General features: G+C 39.5%; 1 protein-coding gene across 3 annotated transcripts in view; it reads right to left on the reverse strand.

Annotated features, from left to right (window-relative positions):
• EXPH5 (exophilin 5) overlaps positions 1-19,364 on the reverse strand; it is an 89,033-nt gene extending 69,669 nt beyond the window's left edge. For 2 of the 3 annotated variants that reach the window (XM_055273013.2, XM_055273014.2), the window contains exon 1: positions 19,031-19,345. In XM_055273013.2, coding sequence (XP_055128988.1) covers positions 19,031-19,149 — 119 coding nt within the window. In that variant the 5' untranslated portion in view covers positions 19,150-19,345. Of the gene's footprint in view, positions 1-19,030 lie in introns of all 3 variants that reach the window. The other variant, XM_055273012.2, reaches the window with a different exon arrangement.
• Between the last annotated feature and the right edge of the window lie 4,969 nt (positions 19,365-24,333).

Consider the following 24,333-nt stretch of genomic DNA (forward strand, 5'->3'; position numbering starts at 1 on the left):
ACTTGAGGCCAGGGGTTTGAGACCAATGTAGGCAACATAGTGAGACTTTGTCTTTACAAAAAGATTTCATTTTATTTTATTTTATTTTATTTTATTTATTTATTTATTTTTGAGACGGAGTCTCACTCTGTCGCCCAGGCTGGAGTGCAGTGGCCCCATCTTGGCTCACTGCAAGCTCCGCCTCCCGGTTTCACGCCATTCTCCTGCCTCAGCCTCCCGAGTAGCTGAGACTACAGGCGTTTGCCACCACGCCCAGCTAATTTTTTGTGTTTTTTTTTTTTTTTTTTTTAGTGGAGACTGGGTTTCACTGTGTTAGACAGGATGGTCTCGATCTCCTGACCTCATGATTCACCTGCCTCGGCCTCCCAAAGTGTGGGGATTACAGGCGTGAGCCACTGCACCCGGCCTACAAAAAGATTTTTAAAAAATTAGCTGGGTGTGGTGGTGCACGTTCATAGTCCTAGGTACTCAGGAGGCTGAGGCGGGAGATCACTTGAGCCTAGGAGTTAGAGGTTGCAATGAACTGTCAGTGCACCACTGCACTGCAGCCTGGGTGACAGAGCAAGACGGTCTCAGAAAAAAAGGAAATTTAAAAAGAGGTACATTTGGCTACATAAAACTGAGAAAAAAATCTATTTTCAGATAAAGAGAAGTTATGTGCATACTGAAACCTGGGAAATACATAGGACAAAAGTCAATTTCTTTAATGTCTAGTGAAATATATAAATCAATAAGACACAAACCACACCAAGCCATGTTAAACGGTGTTGACTGCCTTCTAGAATGCATTTCCCTCAACTCCCCTCCTTTCTGATTTTGTTGTCAACATCAGAGTGTTCAGTCCCAGGGGATGGATCATGATTGGTCAAAGTCTGATATTTCAACCCCATTTCTTGCTTTTCTAATTCCCTAGCAGTTAAGGATGTCCATATGACATGGTTCTGGTCAAGGAAATATAAAGTAGAAATCTGCTCAAAGGCATCAGAGAAGGCCTTTACTTCCATGATAAAAAGGACTCTTCTTGGATATATACCCAAAAGAAGCAGTTGTCTCCACTCTTTCCTTTTTCTTTCTGCCTCAAATATGAATGTGATGTCTGGAGCAGTTGCAGCCATTTTGCTTTACCAAGACACCATCTTGACATCCTTAAACCACTAAACCAGCTGGCAGCTGCCTACTTCCAGATGTATTGTTATGTCAGAAAAATGTACCCCCAATTTGTTAAAGTCATGATTAGATTTTCTGTTATCTGTGACCAGAAGCATTCTGGATACAGATCTTCATATATAAACGGGCAGCGATGTGAATAGACAATTCACAAATCAAGAAATGTGAATAGTAAACATATAAAAATAGTTTAAGTTCATTACAATCACAGCATTAGAAATTAAATGAAGCATAATTTTTTTTACACAAAATTGGCAAAGATTTCTGAAAAGTAATACCACCATCCAGGGATAGAAAGGATACGTTAAAACAAAGCCTTCCCGCACTGCCAGTGAAGGTGCAATTTGGTAGAACACTTTGGAAAGCAGTTTGGTAACACGTAATGAGAACTTAGAAAACATTTATATTATTTAAATGAGTGATTCTACTTTTTGGAATTTACCCTTGAGATAATTTAAACTGAATTAAGAATGTAAGCATAAAGGCTTGCCAGTGCTAGTTAACGTAGCAATAAGAAACAAATAGAATAAGAAAACACTAAAGTGACTAAAATATTGGAATGGTTAACTAAATTATAGAATATATGCAGTAGAATAGTATACAACCACAAAAGTTATGTTGACTCTGAGTCTTTAATATGAAGGGGTTATTTTTATGTTATGATGTTCATAAACAACAAAAATACATAAGACCACAACTGTGTTAAAAATGATGTGGGGGAAGGCTGGATGCGGTGGCTCATGCCTGTAATCCCGGCACTTTGAGAGGCCGAGGCGGGCAGATCACTTGAGGTCAGGAGTTCAAGAACAGCCTGACCAACATGGCAAAAACCCATCTCTACTGAAAGTACAAAAATTAGCCGGCTCTGGTGGCACATGCCTGTAGTTCCAGCTACTCGGGAGGTTGAGACAGGAGAATTGTTTGAACATGGGAGGCAGAGGTTGCAGTGAGCCGAGATCACGCCACTGCACTCCAGCCTGGGCGACAGAGTGAGACTCCGTATCAAAATAAATAAATAAAATAAAATAAAATAAAATGATGTGGGGGTAACAGTTTGACAGTTCCTCAAAAAGTTAAACATAGAATTACCATATGTTCCAGTAATTCCATTCCTACCTATATACTCTGGAGAACTAAGAACAGGTACTCAAACAAATACTTGTGAGACAATTTTCATAGCAGCATTATTCACAATAGCCAAAATATGGAAACAACTCAAATGTCTATCAATGGATGAATAGATAAATAAATTGTGGCATATGCATACAATAGACTATTATTCAGTCAAGAAAACGAATAAAGTATTAATACATGTTATAAGGTGGATGAACCTCAAAAACATTACACTAAGTAAAAGAAGACAGATAAAAATTATATAATTCCATTTACATGAAATATCCAGGATAGGTAAATCCATGGTTGCTAGTAGTCGAGGGGAGGTGGGAATGAAGAGTAACTGTTTAATGGGTTCTATTTTGGGATGATGAAAATGTTTTGGTACTAGATAGAGGGGGTGATTGTACAACATTGTTAATGTACAAAATGCCAATGAATTGTTAGCTTTAAAGTGGATAGTTTTATGTTATATTAATTTAACTTCAACAAAATTTTATTTTTCATTCTTTTTTGAATTTGCTTCTAATTTTTATGGATATATAGTAGTTGTACATATTTATGGGATACATGTGATATTTAATGTAATAATACAATGTGTAATGATCAAATATGAGTAGGTAAGATATCCATCACCTCAAGCATTTATCATTTGTTTGTGTTGGAAACATTCCAGATCTTTACTTCTAGCTATTTTGAAGTGTACAATAAATTATAAACTCTAGTTTCCTTATTGTGCTACCAAACACTAGATATTATTCCTTCTATCCAACTGTATTTTTGTGGTTTCTAGCCAAGTACTCTTCATCCTCCCTTCCCCACTACCTTTTCCAGCCTCTTGTAATCATCCTTCTATTCAATACCTCCATATGACTAACTCTTTTAGCTGCCATATATGAGTGAGAATATGTGATACTTGTATTTCTGTACTAGGCTTATTTCACTTAATATAATATCTTCCAGTTCCATCTATATTGTTGCAAATCATAGGATTTAATTCCTTTTCTATGGCTGAATAATATCCCATTATGTATATATACACTACATTTTCCTTATTCATTCATCCATTCATGAACACGTAGGTTGATCTGTATCTTGGCTATTGTGAATAGTGCTGCAATAAACATGGAAGTGCAGAGATCACTTTGATACACTGATTTCCTTTTTTTGAATATGTACCTAGCAGTGGGATTCCTGGATCATATGGTAGTTCTATTTGTAGTTTTTTGAGGAACCTCCAAACTGTTATCCATAGTGGCTGTACTAATTTACATTCCCATCATCATCTGTTATTTTCTGTCTTTTTGATAATAGCCATTTTAACTGGGGTGAAATGATATTTCGTTGTAGTTTTGATTTGTATTTCCCTGATAATTAGTGATGTTTAGCATTTTTTCTATACCTATTGGCCACTTGTGTGTATTTTTTGAGAAGTGTCTATTCAGATCTTTCATCCATTTTAAAATGCGTTTTTTTTTTTTTTTGCTATTGAGTTGCTTGAGTTCCTTATATATTCTGATTATTAACCCCTGTTGGATGAATAGCTTGCAAATATTTTCTCTCATTCTGTAGGTTATCTCTTCATGATGTTGATTGTTTCTTTGCTGTGGAGAAGCTTTTTAGCTTGATATAATCACATTTGTCAATCTTTGCTTTGGTTGCCTGGCCTTTTGACGTCTTACTCAAATATTTGCCCAGACCAAGGTCCTGGAGCATTTCTCCTATGTTTTCTTCTAGTAGTTTGATAGTTTGAAGTCTTAGATTTAAGTCTTTAATCCTCTTTGTTTGATTTTTGTATATGGTGAGAGATAGGGGTCTACTTTCATTCTTCTGCATATGGATATTCAGTTTTCCCAGCACCATCCATTGAAGAGGGGTCTTTTCCCCATTGTATATTCTTGGCACCTTTGTTGAAAATGAGTTGGCTGTAAAAGCGGATTTATTTCTGAGTTTTCTATTCTGTTCCATTGGTCTATGTGTCTGTTTTCATGCCAGTATCATGTTATTTTAGTTACTGCTGCTTTGTAGTATATTTTGAAGTCAGGTGATGTGATGACTTCAGCTTTGCTCTTTTTGCTCAGGATTGATTTGGCTATTCTGGGTCTTTTGTGGTTCCATCTACATTTTAGGTTGTTTTTCTATTTCTGTGAAGAATTTCATTGGCATTTTAATAGGGATTGCATTAATTCTATAGATCACTTTGGGTAGTATGGCTATTTAAACAATATTAATTCTTCCAATCCATAAGCATGGGCAGCCTTTCCATTTGTTTATGTCCTCTTCACTTTCTATGATCAGCGTTTTATAGTTTTCATTGTACAGATCTTTCAGTTATTTGGTCAGGTATATTCCTTTATTTGTAGTTACTGTAAATGAGATTGTTTTTTAGATTGTTCAATGTTGGCATATAGAAACGATGTTTGTATGGTGATTTTGTATCCTGTAACTTGACTGAATTCATTTATCAGTTCTAACAGTTTTTTTGCAGAGTCTTTAGGTTTTTTGTTTTAAATGTAAGATCATATTGTCTGAAAACAAGAACAATGATTTCTTTCTTTCCAGTTTGGATGCCCTTTATTTCTTTCTCTCTTGCCTAATTGCTCTACCTTGGACTTCCAGTATTCTGTTGAACTAAAAGTAGTGAACGGGGTATCCTTGTCTTGTTCCAGATCTTAGAGGAAAGGCTTTCAGTTTTCCCCCACTCAGAATGATGCTAGCTGTGGGTCTGTCCTTTACTGCTTTGATTGTTTTGAGGTATGCTCCTTCTGTATGCAGTTTGTTGAGAGTTTTTTTTTTTATCATAAAGGGATGTTGAATTTTAATGAATGCTTTTTTGACATCTATTAAAATGATCATATGGTTTATGCCCTTGATTCTACCAATGTGATACATCATGTTTATTAACTTGCATATGTTGAACCATCTTTGCATCCCAAGGATGCATCCCATCTGATTATAATGAATGACCATTTTAACGTGTTGTTGAATTCAATTTGCTAGTATTTTGTTATTTTTGCATTGATGTTTATTAGTTATTGGCTTATAGTTTTCTTTCTTCACTGTGTCTTTGTCTGGTTTTGGTATGAGGGTAATGTTAGCCTTATACAATTAGTTTGGAAGTAAAAAAAAAAAAAAAAGTAAACATGGGGAGTTCTCCTTCCAGGTAAGATACAGTAAGTGCTTTCACCCTGTCTCTCCTCGCAAATGTAGCCATAGAACCTGGTCACAAGGCACAAAACAGATATCTGATAAGTAAATTGTAGTAGGCAAATTGTGAAAGAATGTAAAATACCACTGAACCTGCTGTGAATTTACTTTTTTCCCTCTCCTCCACTATACCCTGATACGGACTCAGAGTAGTGCAAAACCCAGAAGTGAGCATTGGCGCGAATGGACAGAGTTCCAGGAAAAGCCCCCTAGTTCAGATCTGAGGAGTAGGAAAAGGGTTTTCTGGCAGCAACAGCAGTGGTAGCCGGGGCCCATACACACTAAAACTCTCAGGAAAGGGAATCTTCCCTTCGAATTAGAGAAGCTAGGAGAAAATATAGAGGAAATGCTTCAGGACATTGGTCTGGGGAAATATTTTATGAATAAGACCTCAAAAACATAGGCAACAAAAGTAAAAATAAACAAATGGGATTATATAAAACTCAAAAGCTTCTTCACATCAAAAGAAATAATCAACAGAGTGGAAAGATAACCTGCAGAGTGGGAGAAAATATTTGTAAACTACTCATCCAAAAGGGAATTAGTACCCAGAATACAGAATGAATTGAAACACCTCAACAGCAAAAAAGCTGACCATCCAATTTTAAAATGGGCAAATGATCTGAATAGACACTTCTCAAAAGAAGACATACAGATGGGCTAGAAATACATGAAAAAATGCTCAACATCACTAATCATCAGGGAAATGCAAATCAAAACTATAATGAGGCACCATCTCAGCACGGTTAGAATAGCTTTTATCAAAAAGGAAAAAAAAAATAACAAATGCTGGTGAGGATGTGGAGAAAAGGGAACTCTTAACCACTGTTGGTGGGGAATGCAAACTAGTATAGCCACTATGGAGAACAGTATGGAAGGTCCTTCAAGACATTACATATAGAATACCATATGATCCACTGCGGGGTATACCCAAAAGAAAGGATATCAGTATATTAAAGAGATAGCTATACTTCTATATTTATTGCAGCACTATTCATAATAGCCTAGATATAGAATCAACCTAGGTATCCAACAGATGAATGGATAAAGAAAATGTGGCATATATACACTGTAGAATACTATTCAGCCATAAAAAGAATGAGATCTTGTCATTTGTGGCAACATGGATGAAACTGGATGACATTATGTTAAGTGAAATAAACCAAGAACACAAAGTTAAACACCACATGTTCTCACTCATAAGTGGAGGCTAAAAAAAGCTGACGTCATAGAAGTAAAAAGTAGAACTGAAGATATTAGAGGCTGGGAATGGGGAAAGGAAGGAGAAGGAGAGACTTGTTAAAGGATATAAAATTCCAGCTAGAGAGGGGGAATAAGTTTTACTGTTCTACAGCACTGTGGGATGACTATAGGTATTTAATAACATTAATATGGCTGGGCACGGTGGCTCATGCCTGTCATCCCAGCACTTTGGGAGGCTGAGGCAGGTAGATCACTTGAGCTCAGGAGTTTGAAAGCCTAGGCAACATGGCAAAACCCTGTCTTTACAAAAAATAGAAAAATTAGCCAGGCATGGTGGTGAGTACCTGTAGTCCCAGCTACTAGGGAGGCTGAGGTGGAAGGACTGCTTGAGGCCAGGAGGTGGAGGTTGCAGTAAGCCCAGATTACACCACTGCACTCCAGCCTGGGCAACAGAGCAAGACACTATTTCAGAGAAAAAAAAAAAAAATATATATATATATATATATATATACGCATATATATAGTTTCAAATAGCTAGAAGAGAGGATATTGAATGCCCCCAACACAAGGAAATGATAAATGCTTGAGATTATGAATATGCTAATTATCCAGATCTAATCACCATGTATTATACATATCAAAAGATCACCATATACTTCATGAATATGTACAATTATTATTTGTTAATTAAAATTAAAATAATGTAAAAACCAAAAAATGCTTATACTGGAAAAGAAGAAAGATCTTCAATCAATAATCTAAGTTTTCACCTTAAGAAATGAGAAAAAAATAGCAAAATAAACATAAAGCAGGCAATGGTAAATATCAGAGCAGAAATCAATTAAATTGAAACAAAAACAATAAAGAAAAATCAAAGTAAGACAAAAAGCAGGTCCTTTGAAAACATCAATAAATTTGATAAACCTTTATCATGACTAAAAAAGAAAAATAGAGAAAGGATACAAATTATCAATATTAGGAATGAAAGAGGGGCTATTCCTACATAATCTTCAGACATTAAAAGGATAATAAATGAATATTATAAATAACTTTATGCATATAAACCTGACAACTTAGGATAGATCCATTTCTCAAAAAACATACAATGTCAAACTCACTCATGATGAAATAGCCGAACAAGCTCTATATCTATCAAAGGAACTGAATTCATAGTTTAAAACCTTTCAAAAAAGAAAATTCCCATTCCGGATGGTTTCATTGTTTCATTTTACCAATCATTTAAGGAAGAAGCAACGCCAAGGCTATATAATCTCTTCCAGAAAATAGAAGAAAACACTTCCTAAGTCATTTTACAAGGCTAGAGTTACTGACACCAAAACCACACAAAAATAGTATACAGGCTGGGCGTGGTGGTTTATGGCTGTAATCCCAGCACTTTGGGAGGCTGAGGCGGGGGATCACTTGAACCCAAGAGTTCAAGATCAGCCTGAGCAATATGGTGAAATCCTGTCTCCACTAAAAATACAAAAAAGTTAGCTGGGCATGGTGGCACGCGCCTGTAGTCCCAGCTACTTAGGGAGGCTGGGGTGGGAGGATTACTCAGGTCTGGAAGGTGGAGGTTGCAGTGGGCTGAGATCATGCCACTGCACTCCAGCCTGGGTGACAGAATGAGACCCTGTCTCAAAGAAAAAAAAAAAAAGGATAGAAAACCATAAAACTATATGTCAGTACCTCTCATGAACCCAGATTTTTAAAAAACCCTCAATATTAGCAAATGTAGTGAAATCATATAAAAAGAATGGTACAGGATGATCAAGTGGGATTTTCTTGAGAACATAAGTGGATTAGTTTTCTCGGGCTACCCTGATAAAGTGCTGCACATTGAGCGACTTGAACAACAGACATGTTTCACAGTTCTGGAGGCTAGAGATGAAGGTGCTGGCAAGGCCATGCTCCCTCTGGGGGCACTAAGGAAGGGTCTGTTCCAGGCCTCTGTCCTAGCTTCTGAAGTAGTTCCTTGCCTTGCAGCAGCGTTACTCCTGTCTGCACAAAGCATTCTCCCTGCATGCTTGTCTGTCTTTGTGTTCAAATTTTCCACTTTGTATAAGGACATCATTCATATTAGAATAGGGCCCATCCTAATCACCTCATTTTAACTTGATTATCTCTGTAAAGATCCTATTTCTAAGTAAGATCACATTCTGAGGTATTGGCAATTAGGACTGTAACATAGCTTTTTTATTATTATTATTTTTTGGAGGACAGTTCAACCTACAACAGTAAGGCTGGTTTGATATTCTAAAATCAATTACTGGTAATAAGTATATCGCCAGGCACAGTGGCTCACACCTGTAATCCCAGCACTTTGGGAGGCTGAGGCGAGCGGATCACGAGATCAGGAGATTGAGACCATCCTAGCTAACATGGTGAAACCCCGTCTCTATTAAAAATACAAAAAAATTAGCTGGGCGTGGTGGCGGGCGCCTGTAGTCCCAAGTACTCAGGAAGCTGAGGCAGGAGAATGGCATGAACCAGAGTGCAGTGAGCTGAGATCGTGCCACTGCACTCCAGCCTGGGCGACAGAGTGAGATTCTGTCTCAAAATAAATAAATAAATAAATTAAAATAAAATAAAATAAAAATAAATAAGTATATCAATAGTCTATAGAAGAAAAAGCCACATGGTCATATAAGTTGATGCAGAAAAAGCATTTAATAAAATTCAAGATACGTTCATGATAAAAACTTTCAGCAAGCAAGAAATAGAACCAGATAAAAGTCATCTATAGGCCGGGCATGGTGGCTCATGCCTGTAATCCCAACACTTTGGGAGGCCGAGGCGGGCGGATCACTTGAGCCCAGGAGTTGGAGACCAGTCTGGCCAACATAGCAAAACCCCCTCTCTATTTAAATAAAAAAAAAATTAACAAAATAATAATAAAAAAGTCATCTACAAAAAAATCATAGCTAACATCGTAGTTCATAGTGAAAGACAGTGCTCAGCAACAAAGCAAGGAAGTACAATCTCAATACTCCTATTCAACATCATGCTTGAAGTCCTAGTCAATATTAGGCAAGAAAAAGAAATAAAAGGCATACATATTGGAAAGGAAGAAATAAAACCATCTCCATTTACAGGAGACATGACTGGCCATGTAGAAAATCACCCAAAAAAATCTCCCCCCCAAGAAAAGAACATCCTAGAGCCGATAAGTAAGTTTAGCTAAGTGGTAGGGTACAAGAGCAATACCAAAAATCAACTGTGTTTCTCTATACTAGCAATGGACAATTTTAAACTTAAATGTAAAAATTTATATGGAAAAGCAAAGGAATGATATAGGCAAAATAGTTTTAAAAACAAAGAATAAAATCAGATGGCTTCTTTAACTCAGTAAAACACCTTTGAGAGTCATACAGGTTGTTGTATGAATAAATAATTCATTCTGGCTGGGCACAGTGGCTCACATTTATAATCCCAGCACTTCGGGAGGCCAAGATGGGCAGATGACCTGAGGTCAGGAGTTTGACACCAGCTTGGCCAACATGGCAAAAACTTGTCTCTACTAAAAATAAAAAAAAATTAGTTAGTTGTGGTGGCACACACCTGTAATCCCAACTACTCAGGAGGTTGAGGCTTGAGCATAGTTTGAATCCAGGAGGTCGAGGTTGCATTGAGCCAAGATTGTGCCACCGCACTCTAGCTTGGGCAACAAAGAGAGACCCTGTCTCAAAAAAAAAAAAAAAAAAAAGGGAGGAAGCATACTAGTTGATGTTAATACCTACTATAAAGCCACAGTAATCAAGATACCATAGTATTTGTGAAGGAAAAGACATAGAGGTCTATGGAAAAGAGCAGAGTCCAAAAATGGACTCCAAAAATATAGCAAATTTTTTACAAAGGGGCAAAGGCAATTTAAGGATGGACAGTCAACAATGGTGTTGGGATAATTGGGCATTAATATGCAAAAATAAAATAAACCTCAATCGAAACCTCACACTCTACCTAATCTTATTTCAAAATGCATCAGTGTAAGACATAAAACTATAAAACTTTAAAAAGAAATCATAGGAGAAAATGTTTGTAATCTGGGCTGAGGCAGAGTATTCTTAGAATGCTACTAAAAGCATGATTTGTAAAAGAAAAAAGTTTGATATGTTGGATTTCATCAAACTGGGTAACTTTTACTCTGCAAAGACACAGTAGGAAAGTTAAGACAAGCTACAGATGGGAAGAAAATGTTTGCAAACCTGGTGTTCAACAGGAGACTTGTATCTAGAATATATAAACAATTCTCAAAATTCATCAATCAGAAAACAAATAACCCAATTAAAAACTGTTCAAAAGACTTTAACAGATACTTCACCAAAGAGAGTATATGGAAGACAAGTAAACACATAAACAGATGTTTAACATCATTAGTCACTAGGGAAATGCAAATTGAAACATCGTGAAATACCCCTACGAACCTATTAGAACGGTTAAAATAAAAAAATATTGAAAATACCAAATGCTGGCAAGACTGAAGAACTACTATGCTCTTGTCTGAAAGTATGTGCCCCCCAGAATTCATATGTTGAGCCCTACCCCTCAAGGTGATGGTAGCAAGGGATGGGGCCTTTGGGAGGTGATTAGGTGGAGAGGGCTCCTCCCTCATGAATGGATCGGTGCCGTTTTACACGAGGTCTGAGAGGAAGCCTTTTTGCCCCTTCTACCATGTGAGGACACAAAGAAGGCACCCTCTATGAGGAGGGGGACTTCACCAAACACAGAATCTACCAGTGCCTTGATCTTGGACTTCCCAGGGTCTAGAACTATGAGCAATAGATTTCTGCTGTTTATAAATTACCCGGTCTAAGGTATTTTGTTGTAGTAGCCTGAATGACAAAGACAGGGATTGGAACTCTTATATACTGTTGGTAGGAATGCAGAATGGTACAGCTGTGGGGAAAACAGTTTGACAGTTTCTTGCAAATTCAAGAATATGATCCAGCAATTCCACTACTAATAAAAATCGTGTTCACACAAAAGCCTGCTCATGGATGTTGGTAGCAGCATTATTCAATATCATCAAAATGTGTAAACAATGCAAGTGTTCTTCAGTGGGCGAAAGGATAAATGAACTGTGGTAATCCATATAATGAATATTAAATACTACTCAGCAATATAAAGGAATGAATTATTTATTTATTTGTTCATTTATTTATTTTGAGATGAAGTCTTGCTCTGTCGTCCAGACTGGAGTGCAGTGGCACCATCTCAGTTCACTGCAACCTCCACCTCCCAGGTTGAAGTGATTCTCCTGCTTCAGCTTCCCTAGCAGCTGGGACCACAGACGCGTGCCACCATGCCTGGCTAATTTTTGTATTTTTAGTAGAGACAGAGTTTTGCCATGTTGGCCAGGCTGCTCTCAACCTGGCCAACATGGCGAAACCTCAAGTGATCCTCCTATCTCGGCCTCCCGAAGTGTTGGGATTACAGGCTTGAGCCACCTTGCCTGGCCAGAATGAATTATTCATACATACAACAACCTGTGTGGCCCTCATTTTACTGAGTTGAAGAAGCTATTCTCAAAAGGTTATGTATTCTGTGCTTCCATTTATATAACATTCTTTAAAAAATAAAACTGTAGTGTTGAAGAACAAAACAGTGGTTGCCAGGATAAGTTACTCCCTCCCCCATCCCCTTTCCTCCCTCCCCCATCCCCTTTCCTCCCTCCCCCATCCCCTTTCCTCCCTCCCCCATCCCCCATCCCCCATCCCCCATCCCCCATCCCCCATCCCCTTTCCTCCCTCAACTGCTGTTAAATGCATCCTTTCAAAGTGAAAACCAAGGCAAGCTTGATCAATATAAAAAACACAACTCTTTGTTGGGGTGCAGGGAATTTGGTCACTGGCATCTCCCATTTCCTCTTTCATCTAGAAAGCCTAACACACCATGGAATGAGGAAGCTGGCTCCTGTGATCTGTTAATATTTGAAGTACAGCCTTTTAATAGGGCCATTGGCAATGTCAATAAGGAAACATCCTGAGAAGGAGAGGGCGATGAGCATATAGCTCTCAAATCTCACAGCTTGGGGAATAACTCACTACAGAAAGACTGACCTGAATGAAGGTGAAGGAGAGAATCCACCCATGTTTATGAAAGACCATGCCTTAGCTAGCACTTCTTAGTTCTTAGCCACCTTCTCAATTTTAAGACCCTGCTGTGCTAACCGGGAAGGAAGGCATTTTCTTACTAAACGTAATCTGACCTCCTTTTGACTTTCATGTGGTTCTCAGGTTTAAGACCATCTGTGCTAATGAGGAACAAAAGTATTTTCTGACTAACCTTCACCTGACCTTCTTTCGCCCTTCACCTGGTTTCCTGAGATCTTTCTTTCCCTTAGTTTGTATTCCCTATAGCAGTAAGTTAAGTTCCATTTGACTAGGTATTGAGTACCGAAGTGTGTGAGGCTCTCCATCCCTGAAATAATCCTTGATCACAAGGAATCAAGGTTGATGTACAACTTACCATGTACCAACTTACCTGTGCACACATTAACATTGTAAAGAAAAGGACAAGGGCAGAAAAACATTTAGACATTTTTAAAAAGAAATTTACCTTTAAAAGTTATTTATATTTAAAAGACATTTTTAAAAAGTATTTTACCTTCGTAAAGGACATTTATGAAAGTAAAAAATAGTCAAGCATTCCCTATTTATTATCCAAAGAAACAGTTTATTTATTTATTTATTTAAAGACAGAGTTTTGCTCTTGTCACCCAAGCTGTAGTGCAATGGTGCGGTCTCGGCTCACTGCAACCTCTACTTCTTGGGTTCAGGTGATTATCCTGTCTCAGCTTCCCAGGTAGCTGGGCTTACAGGTGCCAGCCACCACGCCCGGCTAATTTTTGTATTTTTAGTAGAGATGGGGTTTCACTGTGTTGGCCAGGCTGGTCTCAAACTCCTGACCTCAGGCAATCCACCCACCTCAGCCTCCCAAAGTGCTGGGATTACAGGCGTGAGCCACAGCACCTGGCCTATTTTTAACAACATATGATAACTAAAAAATAAAACAGTAGTAAAAGGGTTAAAGTCCCTTTAAATGTGATTCCTCAAAGATAATCATTTTAACAGTATAAAGTCTGTCCTTACAGAACACATATATGCATTTTTAACATAAATGGTTGCCAGCAATTTTTTCTATATAGGCAGGTGGTACCAGTTATCTTATATCCATTATGCCATTTCCCTTAGTAATAACATCTCCAACTTTTAGCTGAGCATTTGACTACATAGAATTGTGTGTTTTTTATTTTTATGGTGAGTGGAGATTAAATGGCAAGAGTTTTAAAGTGGATAGATCCCAGTCCTGGTTCTGTTATGAGCTAGATGGGCCAGGTGAGGAAAGTCACTTCAACTTTTTGGTACTGTAGGAGGCAGCACAGCACAGTGATTATGTACCGATGGAGTTCCCAAATCCGACACTCCCTAGCGGTATTATCTCAGGCATGTCACTTATCCTCTCTAAGCTACCTCTGTCAAATGGAGAATAAAGATATCCCTTAACTCATCAGATTGTTGTAAGAATTAAATGAGATAGTGTACACAAAGAGCTTAGCATAAGTCAATACTCAACAAATGTTAGCTATTATTACAGTCGTTTTATTAGCTTTTGAAAAAGAAGATAATAGTATTTGCTTTATCAGGTTGAGGATGAGGATACAAAAAGCAAATATGAAAGACTTTATAAGCTAAAAGAGTTATACTATCACTAAGCTTAAAAAGAACACTGCTCCTTGGCACTGGGATATGGAACGATATCATTATAGTAGTTCTGTGTGTATTGCCTATGGGGACAAATCCACAGGAATAACTAGACAGGAAAATGTATCTGAGAGGAAGTTCTCTCTCAATTTAAAGGAATTAACTAAATTGGATGCCACTGGAAAGTGCAGACAGCTCAAAGATCCGTGGTGTGTTAATCTGATACCTTGCTATGTATCAGAACTTGCTCAAGCCTCTTGAGCACACTTGTGACTTCCAGGCATTGTTCTTGTTGTCCCTTTTCCAGGCCACACAGGACGGCGTAAGGGCAAGCTACAGTTACATGAACACTTCATCTTACACATTCTATCGCCAATGAAAACCTTTCATAGACTGAAGCCATTTGGGGCAGAATCTGTGTTTTATTTTCCACTGTATTCTCAGGGCTAACCCAGTGTCTGGCACACAGTAAAAAGCCCAATCAGTAGACATCCAATGTCTCTAGAAACTCTGCCCCTTAGCCAGAGGCAGATTTCACAGGCTGGGAGAGGAGAGGGCAGGCAGAATGTGTAGGGCAGGCAGGAGGCTTGTGTATCTGGCTTTTAATCTCTGCCGGATGTGGCAGCTGCCACAAGCTATAGACCACTTTATGACTTTGACATATACAGTCCTGTTCAGAACTGTGCCACAGCTCAAGGATATTAGTGTAAATCAATCAGAAATAACTAAATTCTGGAAAACCCTCCCAGGCTGCAGTCTTGCCATGGAGCAAAAAATGGTCTAAATCTAGACATGCCATTTAAAAACTTGATTACTCCAGGCACTGTAACATCTGGTTCTGATGCCGGATAGATTTAGGTTCAAATTCTATCTCTGACGTTTATGAGCTGTGTGGCCTTAGGCAAGTTCCTTAACGTTGCTAAATTTCAGTTTTCCTTCTGTAAAAAGCCATTAATAATACCCCAAGAAATGGTTGTGAGGATTATTCAATCTTGATGGGTAAAGTAGTTTTGAAATAGATCTGGATTTTAAATTCTGGCTCTGCTGCTTAAGTTGGACAAAATACTCGACCTTTTTGAATTGTTTCCTTCTCTGTGAAATGAGAATTAAAGTGTATACCTAACAAGGTTATTGGGAGGATTAATTAAATCTGTATAACATGTTTAGTACAGTGCCTAATAAATGTTAGCTGTCATTATTACCACAATAATTACTATTATTACATAAAAAGGCAGCACTTAATATATGTTGGTGTGGCCATCTCCACCACCTTAATCTCCTACTAATGAGAAATATCCAAGAATTGGACAATTGGGTCAAGCGTAAGGCATATCTTGATAGATATTGCCATAATGCTCACCAAAAAGCTTGTAATCAACTTACAATGTCACTAACAATGTGCAAAATCTATCCATTTCATTCCAACTGTCACCAACATTTTATTTTCTGTCATTTTTAAAGGGGTAGCATGGTATCTCAAGGTTACTTCAATTTTCATTTATTACTGTGAGGGTAAATATTTTCCCATCTGTTATGTTTACTGTTTGGATCTCTTCTGGTGTGAATGATTTATTTCTATCTTTTGCCTATTTATCAGTTTGAATCTTGGTATTTTTCTTAAAAATTTGAATAAACTATATATTAGAAATATTAACTATCATATTTAATGCAAATACTTTCCTGGTAAGTTGGAGCCAGAGAGGTCTGGTACAGATGAGGGGAGATCAGGAGAAAGTTCTAGGAGTTCAGGAACTTTTCTGGGGGTGGGGCTGCTGCCTTCTGCATGATGAACTCAACTACTCTCACATCCATCTCAGAACATCTCTGGCCCTGCATGACACTGTAGTTCTTTTAAAAATATATATTTTATTTATTTTATTTTTAAAGACAGGGTCTCTACTGTGTCACTCTGGTTAGAGTGGAAAAATCATAGTTCACTGCAGCCTTGAACTCTTGGGCTCAAGGGATCCTCCCACCTCAGCCTCCTGAGTAGCTAGTACTGCAAGTATGTGCCACAATATCAGGCTAAATTTATTTTTAATTTTTATTGTAGAGACAGGGTCTCGCTGTGTTGGCCAGGCTGGTCTCAAACTCTTGGCCTCAAGCGATCCTTTTGCCTCAGTCTCCCAAAGCACTGGGATTACAGGCATGAACCATTGGGCTCAGCCCCAACATTGTAGTTCTCTATTGCTAACTATAGGGTGCCTCTATTTCTTCTTAGTTGTCTTGTAGATACCTCAAGCCTATCACAGATATAAATGAACTCACCAGCCATTCCCCAACCTGCTAAATTTCTAAACTTTCCCATTTGGACCCTTATTGTTCTAGTCAAGAGGTCTTGAAGCTCTTTCTCAATATAGTAAAAAGGCTTCCCTGAGTCTCTCAGACAAGACTGTTGAAGCATCTCTTTTTTGTTGTTGTTCACATATGCCAAGCCAGAACAGAATGAAATTATACTCTTGAGTTATAAGTCATGTGTCCTGATTTTTGATTTGGAAAATATGATCACACATATCAAGAAAATGAGCAGAAGAGGCAGCCAAGTTGACATGTTGTCTCAGGCCCTTTCTGCCTGCCAATATCTGCTACTGAAATTAATATATGTGAGCCTGAAGTGGGTAAGCAGAACAATCCCATGGAGCCTGCAAGCCAGACATGGGTATTTGATAGTGGAAGCGGGGAATTAATCGAAGGAAAAGACAGTACTAGAAATCATTGCCTTGGGTATTTGGTCCACACATCTACTTCCCTTAAATGATTTTTATATTTTAATGGTGATATTTTTCAAATTGGGCAATTAAATATTTTTAATAATTAGTATAATACAGTATTGATTTTGTCTTAGCATTATGGCTTTTTCTGTTGATGCTTCCATCAGAATGTGAATGCCATGAAATTAGAAAATGTGTTTTGACCTTCCTTCTAATGACCAGCCCAATGGCTTTGTGTAGATACATGTGCTTTGTGTAGATCTATGTGGAGATCCAGTTCCCTCTAAAGTCAACTGAAGTGGGCAATAGAGAAAACACAACAAGGCACGCATCAGGTCAAAAATAAAAAGTCAAGATAACATCTTAAATGAAAGCTTCTCTCCTTGTTATTTTCTAACTCTCCCCTCAATTTCCCCAAAAATACAATGGATCACTTAAGCCCCATCCTCTTCAGAGACAAGAAACACTTCCAATAACACACGCTGAGAATAACCGCAGTTTCTCAGTGCCTTTGGAATATGCACTGAAATTCCGCCCAGTTCTGAAATTCTTCTTCTGAAAGTTGAGTGTGCCTGTGTGCAGTGCATGTGCATATGTGTAGGTACATGCACGTGGGTGTGTGTGGGTGTGGCATACTGTTCTCATGAAGGCACACTTTCTACACTGCTCAGGGTAGGGGAATGATAAAGCCACTTTTTCTCAAGGCAGATGGTATGAAATCCACATTCCCCAACCTCAAATATTCCTTCATCCCTCAAAGAGTCATCTTTAGGGGAGAAGGGTGAAGTCAGGGCATTGGGCTTAGTATATTAAATTCTTTCTACAAAGACCAACTAGATTTTCCAATTTGAAGAGGGTCCTTGGAGGGTTTCTTTTGTCGACGGTGGGGGATAGGCAGGTGGGGATATCTGGAAAGAATTGGGAACCTGGAACTCGCATTAGCAAGCAGTTGATCATAAAACAAAATGACTCGCTAAATTCCAATCAATGGCACACAGTGTGGCCTGAGAACGATGTCCTGAATTCCCTTCCACAGTTATCTAGAGAAGGACTTAGATGGGTATATTCCAACATTGGCGAGAGAGTCCTTTAATTCATTCCAGCACTTATCCCACGCTTCCCCAGCAGAAAAACTGGTTAATTTACATCCCGTGTAATTATCTGTGTCTCTGGATTTCATCCTTTAGTAACTAATCCCTCACCTACAACAGTGTATAGTAAGGTCAAGGATGAAATTTCGCAGAAACTCGCCCCCCACAGCACCACGCTCAAGGAGACCCACCCATTCCAGCCAACCCCGTGTGTCCAAGTCCCATTCGCCCACATAAGCCTCTATTTGACAAATTCCTCAAGCTCCTACCCTTGGGGTGGGGACCTTTCTCCTCCCGTTAGGTGCCGGCTGTCCCGTGCTTCGCTGACTGCCCGCGTTGGCTGGGGAGATTCGCTTCTGGTGCCGAGGGAAAACTGTGTTAGGCGAGGGTGGAAGCTCTGTCGGACCCGTGCGAGCACGTGGGTGCGCGCGGGCCGCGGAGTGAGCAGCAGCCAGGATACCGCTCCAGATCGCGCCCCCGCCGCATTTCATTGCCTGGAACGGCCCACGCCCCGCGATGGCCCAGCAGACACCCGACACAGCACAGCGTCACTGCGCGGCCCCCGCAGCTCACGGACCCCCACCCTGCCAGACCCCAGACCCGCAGCCAAGCCCGTCTGGTATGCGGTGGATGGAGAGGGTACCAACTAGGCATCCCAAAGTCCTTTAGAGAGCAACTCGGCGCAGTTTTCTCTTCCCGACCCGCAGCCTCCGCAGCAGCCGTTCGGAGCACCCCCGGGCAGCTGCCCCGCGCGAGCTCCGCGCCTTCCCCGCGGATCCCCGGCCCCTGCGGGACCCAGGCCCAGGACAAAAGAAATGAATTTGCTCTGTACCTGATCCTGTCCTTCTCGGCCCTCTGTAGCTCCTCATTTCTTTCCAGCACCTGAAGGATCTTCCTGGCCTCGTCGTCATTTAAGAAACTGAAATCAAACCCCGGAGGAACTTTCGTCATTTTCTTTACTGTGTGTGAGTTACACTTAAGCTCCTTGGCTCCTCCTGTTAGGAAGGCATTTTTCAACCTATACAAGACCAGTTTCACGAACTTGATCCCACAGCCAATAATAAGTCCGCCCCTTTGAAAGTCTAAAACCACAAATCTAGGGAACGCCCACACCTAAAGGGCTCATATTGACAACACCTTAATGACATGTTTCTCTCAACCTGTCCAACCGAGATGCAAAGTGAACGGCTAAAGGGAGAGAGGGAACCAATCCCGTTCCAAGGGGGCAGGCCCTTCCTCGTCCCCTCCCTCGTCCCCCTTCCTCGTCCCCTCCCTCGTCCCGTCCCTCGTCTCCTCCCTCGTCCCCTCCGGTCACCCTCCCCGCCCCCTATCTGAGTTGTTAAGCAAACCAGCCTACATAATTCTGCCTCTTAAGTGAGGCAAGGCTAAGTGCTGGCGCCAAAGTATTTGCTTTTGCTGTTGCTGTTTGCTCGCAGAACTTGAGCTTGACTAGTAAAGGAGTGAAAAAGGAGATTCATGACTAATCCTCCCTTTCAATAATTAAGAGCCCATAGAAAATAGAATTGCAAGTAGGGTTTGTAACTGGCAAAAGGGTTCCTTCATTTGAAAGACCAGGAAGAACTAAACTCAATTACACTACTGACTGTAGATGAACCTGGCTGAAGGGCGGAAATTGGTGTATCCTTGGAAACGAATTATTTGCCAAGCCTCTCATCCTATAGACACCTGCACCTCCACTGTCCCACAAAAGTCATTCTCAGACTTTAGAAACAAACAAACAAACAAACAAAACTGCTTATGGTATTTTAGGAGAAGACAGCCCAGAAGCAAAGGACGGTAGAAAACACCTGTTAGAAGTTTTCTGTAAGATTTTATTATCATCTTAATAAACTCAGAGAAGTAATACACATGCCATTTAAAAATACCTAATCCTCTGGTGAAAGCAAATGGTAATCCTATGAAGCCACAGAAATAGCTTTCCTAGAAAGTCAATTGTTCCACAATGCAATGAAGAATAATAGAAATTTATAAAGATATCTACATATATACATTTTTTAAATTACCAAGTCTTTTACAGAAAGCATGTTTTTGTCTTGGCTTCACTTCCTACACAAAAATAACTCTGTCAGATAGACTTTCCTTCCCCATAGCCTTAATTTGGTCATTTTGAAGATGGTGGTGATGATTACTAACATATAAAATATACTTCTACATATATCATTTCTTTTCATGGCACATAAACCCAATTAAAATTTTGTATCTGTACAAGAACATGATATCAAAAATTGCCACTTGTGAGCCGAGATCATACCACTGCACTCCAGCCTGGGCGACTGAGCACGACTGTCTCAAAAAAAAAAAAAAAAGCCACTTGTGTTTTGGTCTCTGGGCTACCCCACTTGATCATCATTATTTAAAACATGTCTAGGCATCTAGCCATTCAGATAACTTTCTGTGGGTGTCTGTTATTTGTGTGAACCAGGAACCAGTTTTGTTCACCCATGGTGTACACAATACAGAACTCCTTTATAAATAGTGTCGGTATTAATGATCATGTTTTGGGAGTATGTCTTGTATATGATGTCCAATTTTTCTAGTGTGTTCATTTATTCAGCATACACATGGGACTTTTCAATATGGTCACTGGTGGGATTTTACACTGTTTCCAGTGTATCAGTGAACTGATTTCAACCAACATGTCCTGGTGCCTATTACATGAAGGCATCATACACTGTGAACAACACAATCCTTGTCTTTAGAAGATTTGTAATCCAGTGGGACAGATACACAAATAGAAAGATGACTATGTAACAAAGAACATAATAGAGGAATAAAGAAAATTCCATGAGCACACAGAAAAGTAAGTGCCAACTGAGTGGATGGAGAGAGGATACGGTATTTAGGTTGCTGCATGAAGAGTCAGATTTCAAGAAGAAGAAATAGGGGGTGGTGGGAGGAGATGTGCGAGTCTATTCTAGGCAAGGGGATCAGCATGCTGAATAGCAGAAGTACAGTCTAGGAATCTTCTGATATTCCCTCAACCTCTCTAATGGCCAGATTGAACAAAAGCTTGGAAGCTAGAAAATAGTGGAGCACGTTCAGGGATTGGTAAGTGATCTGTTTTGGCAGAGCATGTAGTCTCCACAGGGTTAAAATCTTCCTCTTTTTATGTAGAAAGCACAAATCTACACATAATACACAGATATACAGTATATCTGTAGTAATAACATTGCACAACGGAGGTGATTGTGAAAAAGTTCTAAAAAGGTTCATTGTGGGGACAGTAATGAGAAAGGGGTTTAGAAACACTGGGCTAGTGCTCAGAGCACAGTGAGCTGAAATGTAGTCAGGCTGAGCTCTGACTATGAATGCCATGTGATGAAATCTAGACTTCATTGTGTAAGCACTGAGAGCTAATACAGGTTTTGAGGGTGATAATGATACAGTTAAAATTGAACTTAGGGCCGGGCGTGGTGGCTCACACCTGTAGTCCCAGCACTTTGGGAGGTGGAGGCGGGCAGATCATGAGGTCAGGAGATCGAGACCATCCTGGCTAACACAGTGAAACCCCGCCTCTACTAAAAATACAAAAAATTCGCCTGGCATGTGCACCTGTAGTCCCAGCTACTCGGGAGGCTGAGGCAGAAGAATCGCTTGAACCCGGGAGGTGGAGGTTGCAGTGAGCCAAGATTGCACCACTGCACTCCAGCCTGGCAACAGAGTGAGACTCTGTCTTAAAAAAAAAAAAAAAATTGAACTTTGGGCAGATTACTCTGATAGCAGTAGACAAGAAGAGTAGAGTGAAGATGGTATCAAGCAAACCATTGTGTTGGAATGCTGATGCAGGAGAAAGGGAAAAAGGACCCAACCAAAGGCAATGTAAGTGAGAGTAGAAAAAGAGGGTGGAATTCCAAAGATATTGGCTGGATTTGGTAACTCATTAAAAAGGAGGATTAAGAAAGACAGAGACACAAAGATGATGCAAGATCTCAAGAGAGATGTCTAAAAGGAGACCCAGTCTATTCGATAGTATGAGAAACAAGGTTCGTCAAGAAATCAGGTGTTCAGTTTTTGACACGAGCAGTTTGAGGTACCTGCAATTCATCCACATGGCAATTTAAAATGAGAAATGTGGGACTCGAGTTCTTGAAACAGGGATGGAGAAGTAGATTGGGAAGTTATCTGCTTAAAAATGGTTGCCGAAACCCTAAGATAGCAAAGGAAGGATGAGGAGCAGAAGCTGAGTTGAGAACTTCAAATGTCCAACCTCATCAGACATCAGCACAGAGGCATGCTTCAGCCCTGGGTTGTGGCACAATGGGGCATACCATTGAGAAATTTTTATATTCAGAAATTTACAAGGCATTGGGGACTGCCCTGGAAACCATACAGAACTGCTTTTGTGGAGTTTTAAACACAATGCTCTTAAAATTAAAATAATTCTCCAAAGGTTTGTTTTATGGGCTTATTTAGCCAGTGACAAGCAGCCATTTTCAATCTTAGTATCAAGTAATCCTAGCAACCTTTTGCCCAGGCTCTCAGCTAAAGAGATACTCATCAGTTTAGTATTTAGTAGTCACAGCTGGATAGAAAGCAATAATCTTTAGAAATCTCCCATAGTCCCCTACCCTCTCTAGTCTGTTGGCCAAATCCCCACCAGAGGGCTTAGTTTTTTCCTTCCTTGACGATCACCAAGCCAAGAGACATGCTGATCACATCACTTGCTTGAATGTCTGATTTTTTAATTTTAATTTTTATTTTTCTTGAGATGGAGTCTCACTCCGTTGGCCAGGCTGGAGTGCAGTGGCTCAATCTCAGCTCACTGCAACGTCTGCCTCCGGGGTTCAAATGATTCTCCTTTCTCAGCCTCCCAATTAGCTGGGATTACAGGCGCATGCCACCACACCCAGCTAATTTTTGTATTTTTATTAAAGAAGGAGTTTCCCCATGTTGGATGACTGATCTTGAACTCCTGACCTCAGGTGATTTAAATATTAACATAGTTTGCTTTATCATTAGATCAAAGTAATAACACATTATTATCAAAAGTTCTCTGATGAAATTCAAGATTGCTTTTTGTTAGGACTAAACTAAATTAAGCTAAATTTAAAAATACTTGGTAATCCTTTAGAAAGGAGTTTTCCTTCATGTGGCAAGGAATGTCTGTCCCAGACAACACCAGTAAAATTAATGGTGAGTCTGTGAAGTAACAACAAATCAAAGACACCTGCTATTCCCTGTATTGTCTAACATTGTTCTGGTAGTTCTAGTTGATACAATAGGGAAGGAAAAAAACAATGTGGTGTAACTCTTACAAAAAAGAAAATTGATCGTAGATGATAATTACCTACTTAGGAAAAAGACCAAAGAAATTTGTTAAAAAAAAAAAAAAACTATTAGAACTAAAGAGGGAGTACAAATTAGTGGCCTTGTGTGGCTTCATTCAAAAAATATTTATGGAATGTCTACTATCTGTTGGGAAATGTTCTAGGAATTGTGTAGACAAGATGTTCCTGCGCTCAAAACATTAGCTTCTAATGCATAGAGGTAAAAAAATAAATAAATAAACAAATCAACATAAATTTAGAGTGTCATAAGTGCTATGAACCAAGTAAACAGGGTGGAGGATGGGAGGGATGCAGGGAAGGCTCCAGCTAGAGTGGTCAGGCTGGATACTGAGCCGCATGATGAGATGTCACATGAGCTAAAACCTGAAGGATAAGAAGCCAGACATGTGAAGAACTTATGTGTACAAATGTCCTCAAATTGGTTGAATAAAATGTGGGTAGAAAGTAGATGTATGTGCTATTTATAAGTTCTTTTGAACCTTCATCTTCATCTGAGAAATACTCCACAGAGTTCCTTGCCCAGATAATGGGCTTAGTGGTTTAACCTGCTGTGTGTCAGGCTCTGTGCCAGGTGCTGGAAACGCAGAGGCACCAAGGTAAACAGGTCTCTGTCTTCAGGGAGTTTGCACTCCCTTGGAAAGAGACAGATAATACATTAGTAAATAAATAAAAAGATTTACCAAGTGTGATAAACGCTATGAAGAAAATTAACAGAGTGATATGGTGGAGAGTAAGTCTGAAGAGGAGGGGATAATCTTACATAGGGTAGTTGGGAAGGGTACCCTGAGGTGACACGTAAGCGGTGACCTGAAGGGTGTCAAGGATC

This window comes from Symphalangus syndactylus, chromosome 3, assembly GCF_028878055.3.
Source record: "Symphalangus syndactylus isolate Jambi chromosome 3, NHGRI_mSymSyn1-v2.1_pri, whole genome shotgun sequence".
NCBI classification, from domain to species: domain Eukaryota; kingdom Metazoa; phylum Chordata; class Mammalia; order Primates; family Hylobatidae; genus Symphalangus; species Symphalangus syndactylus.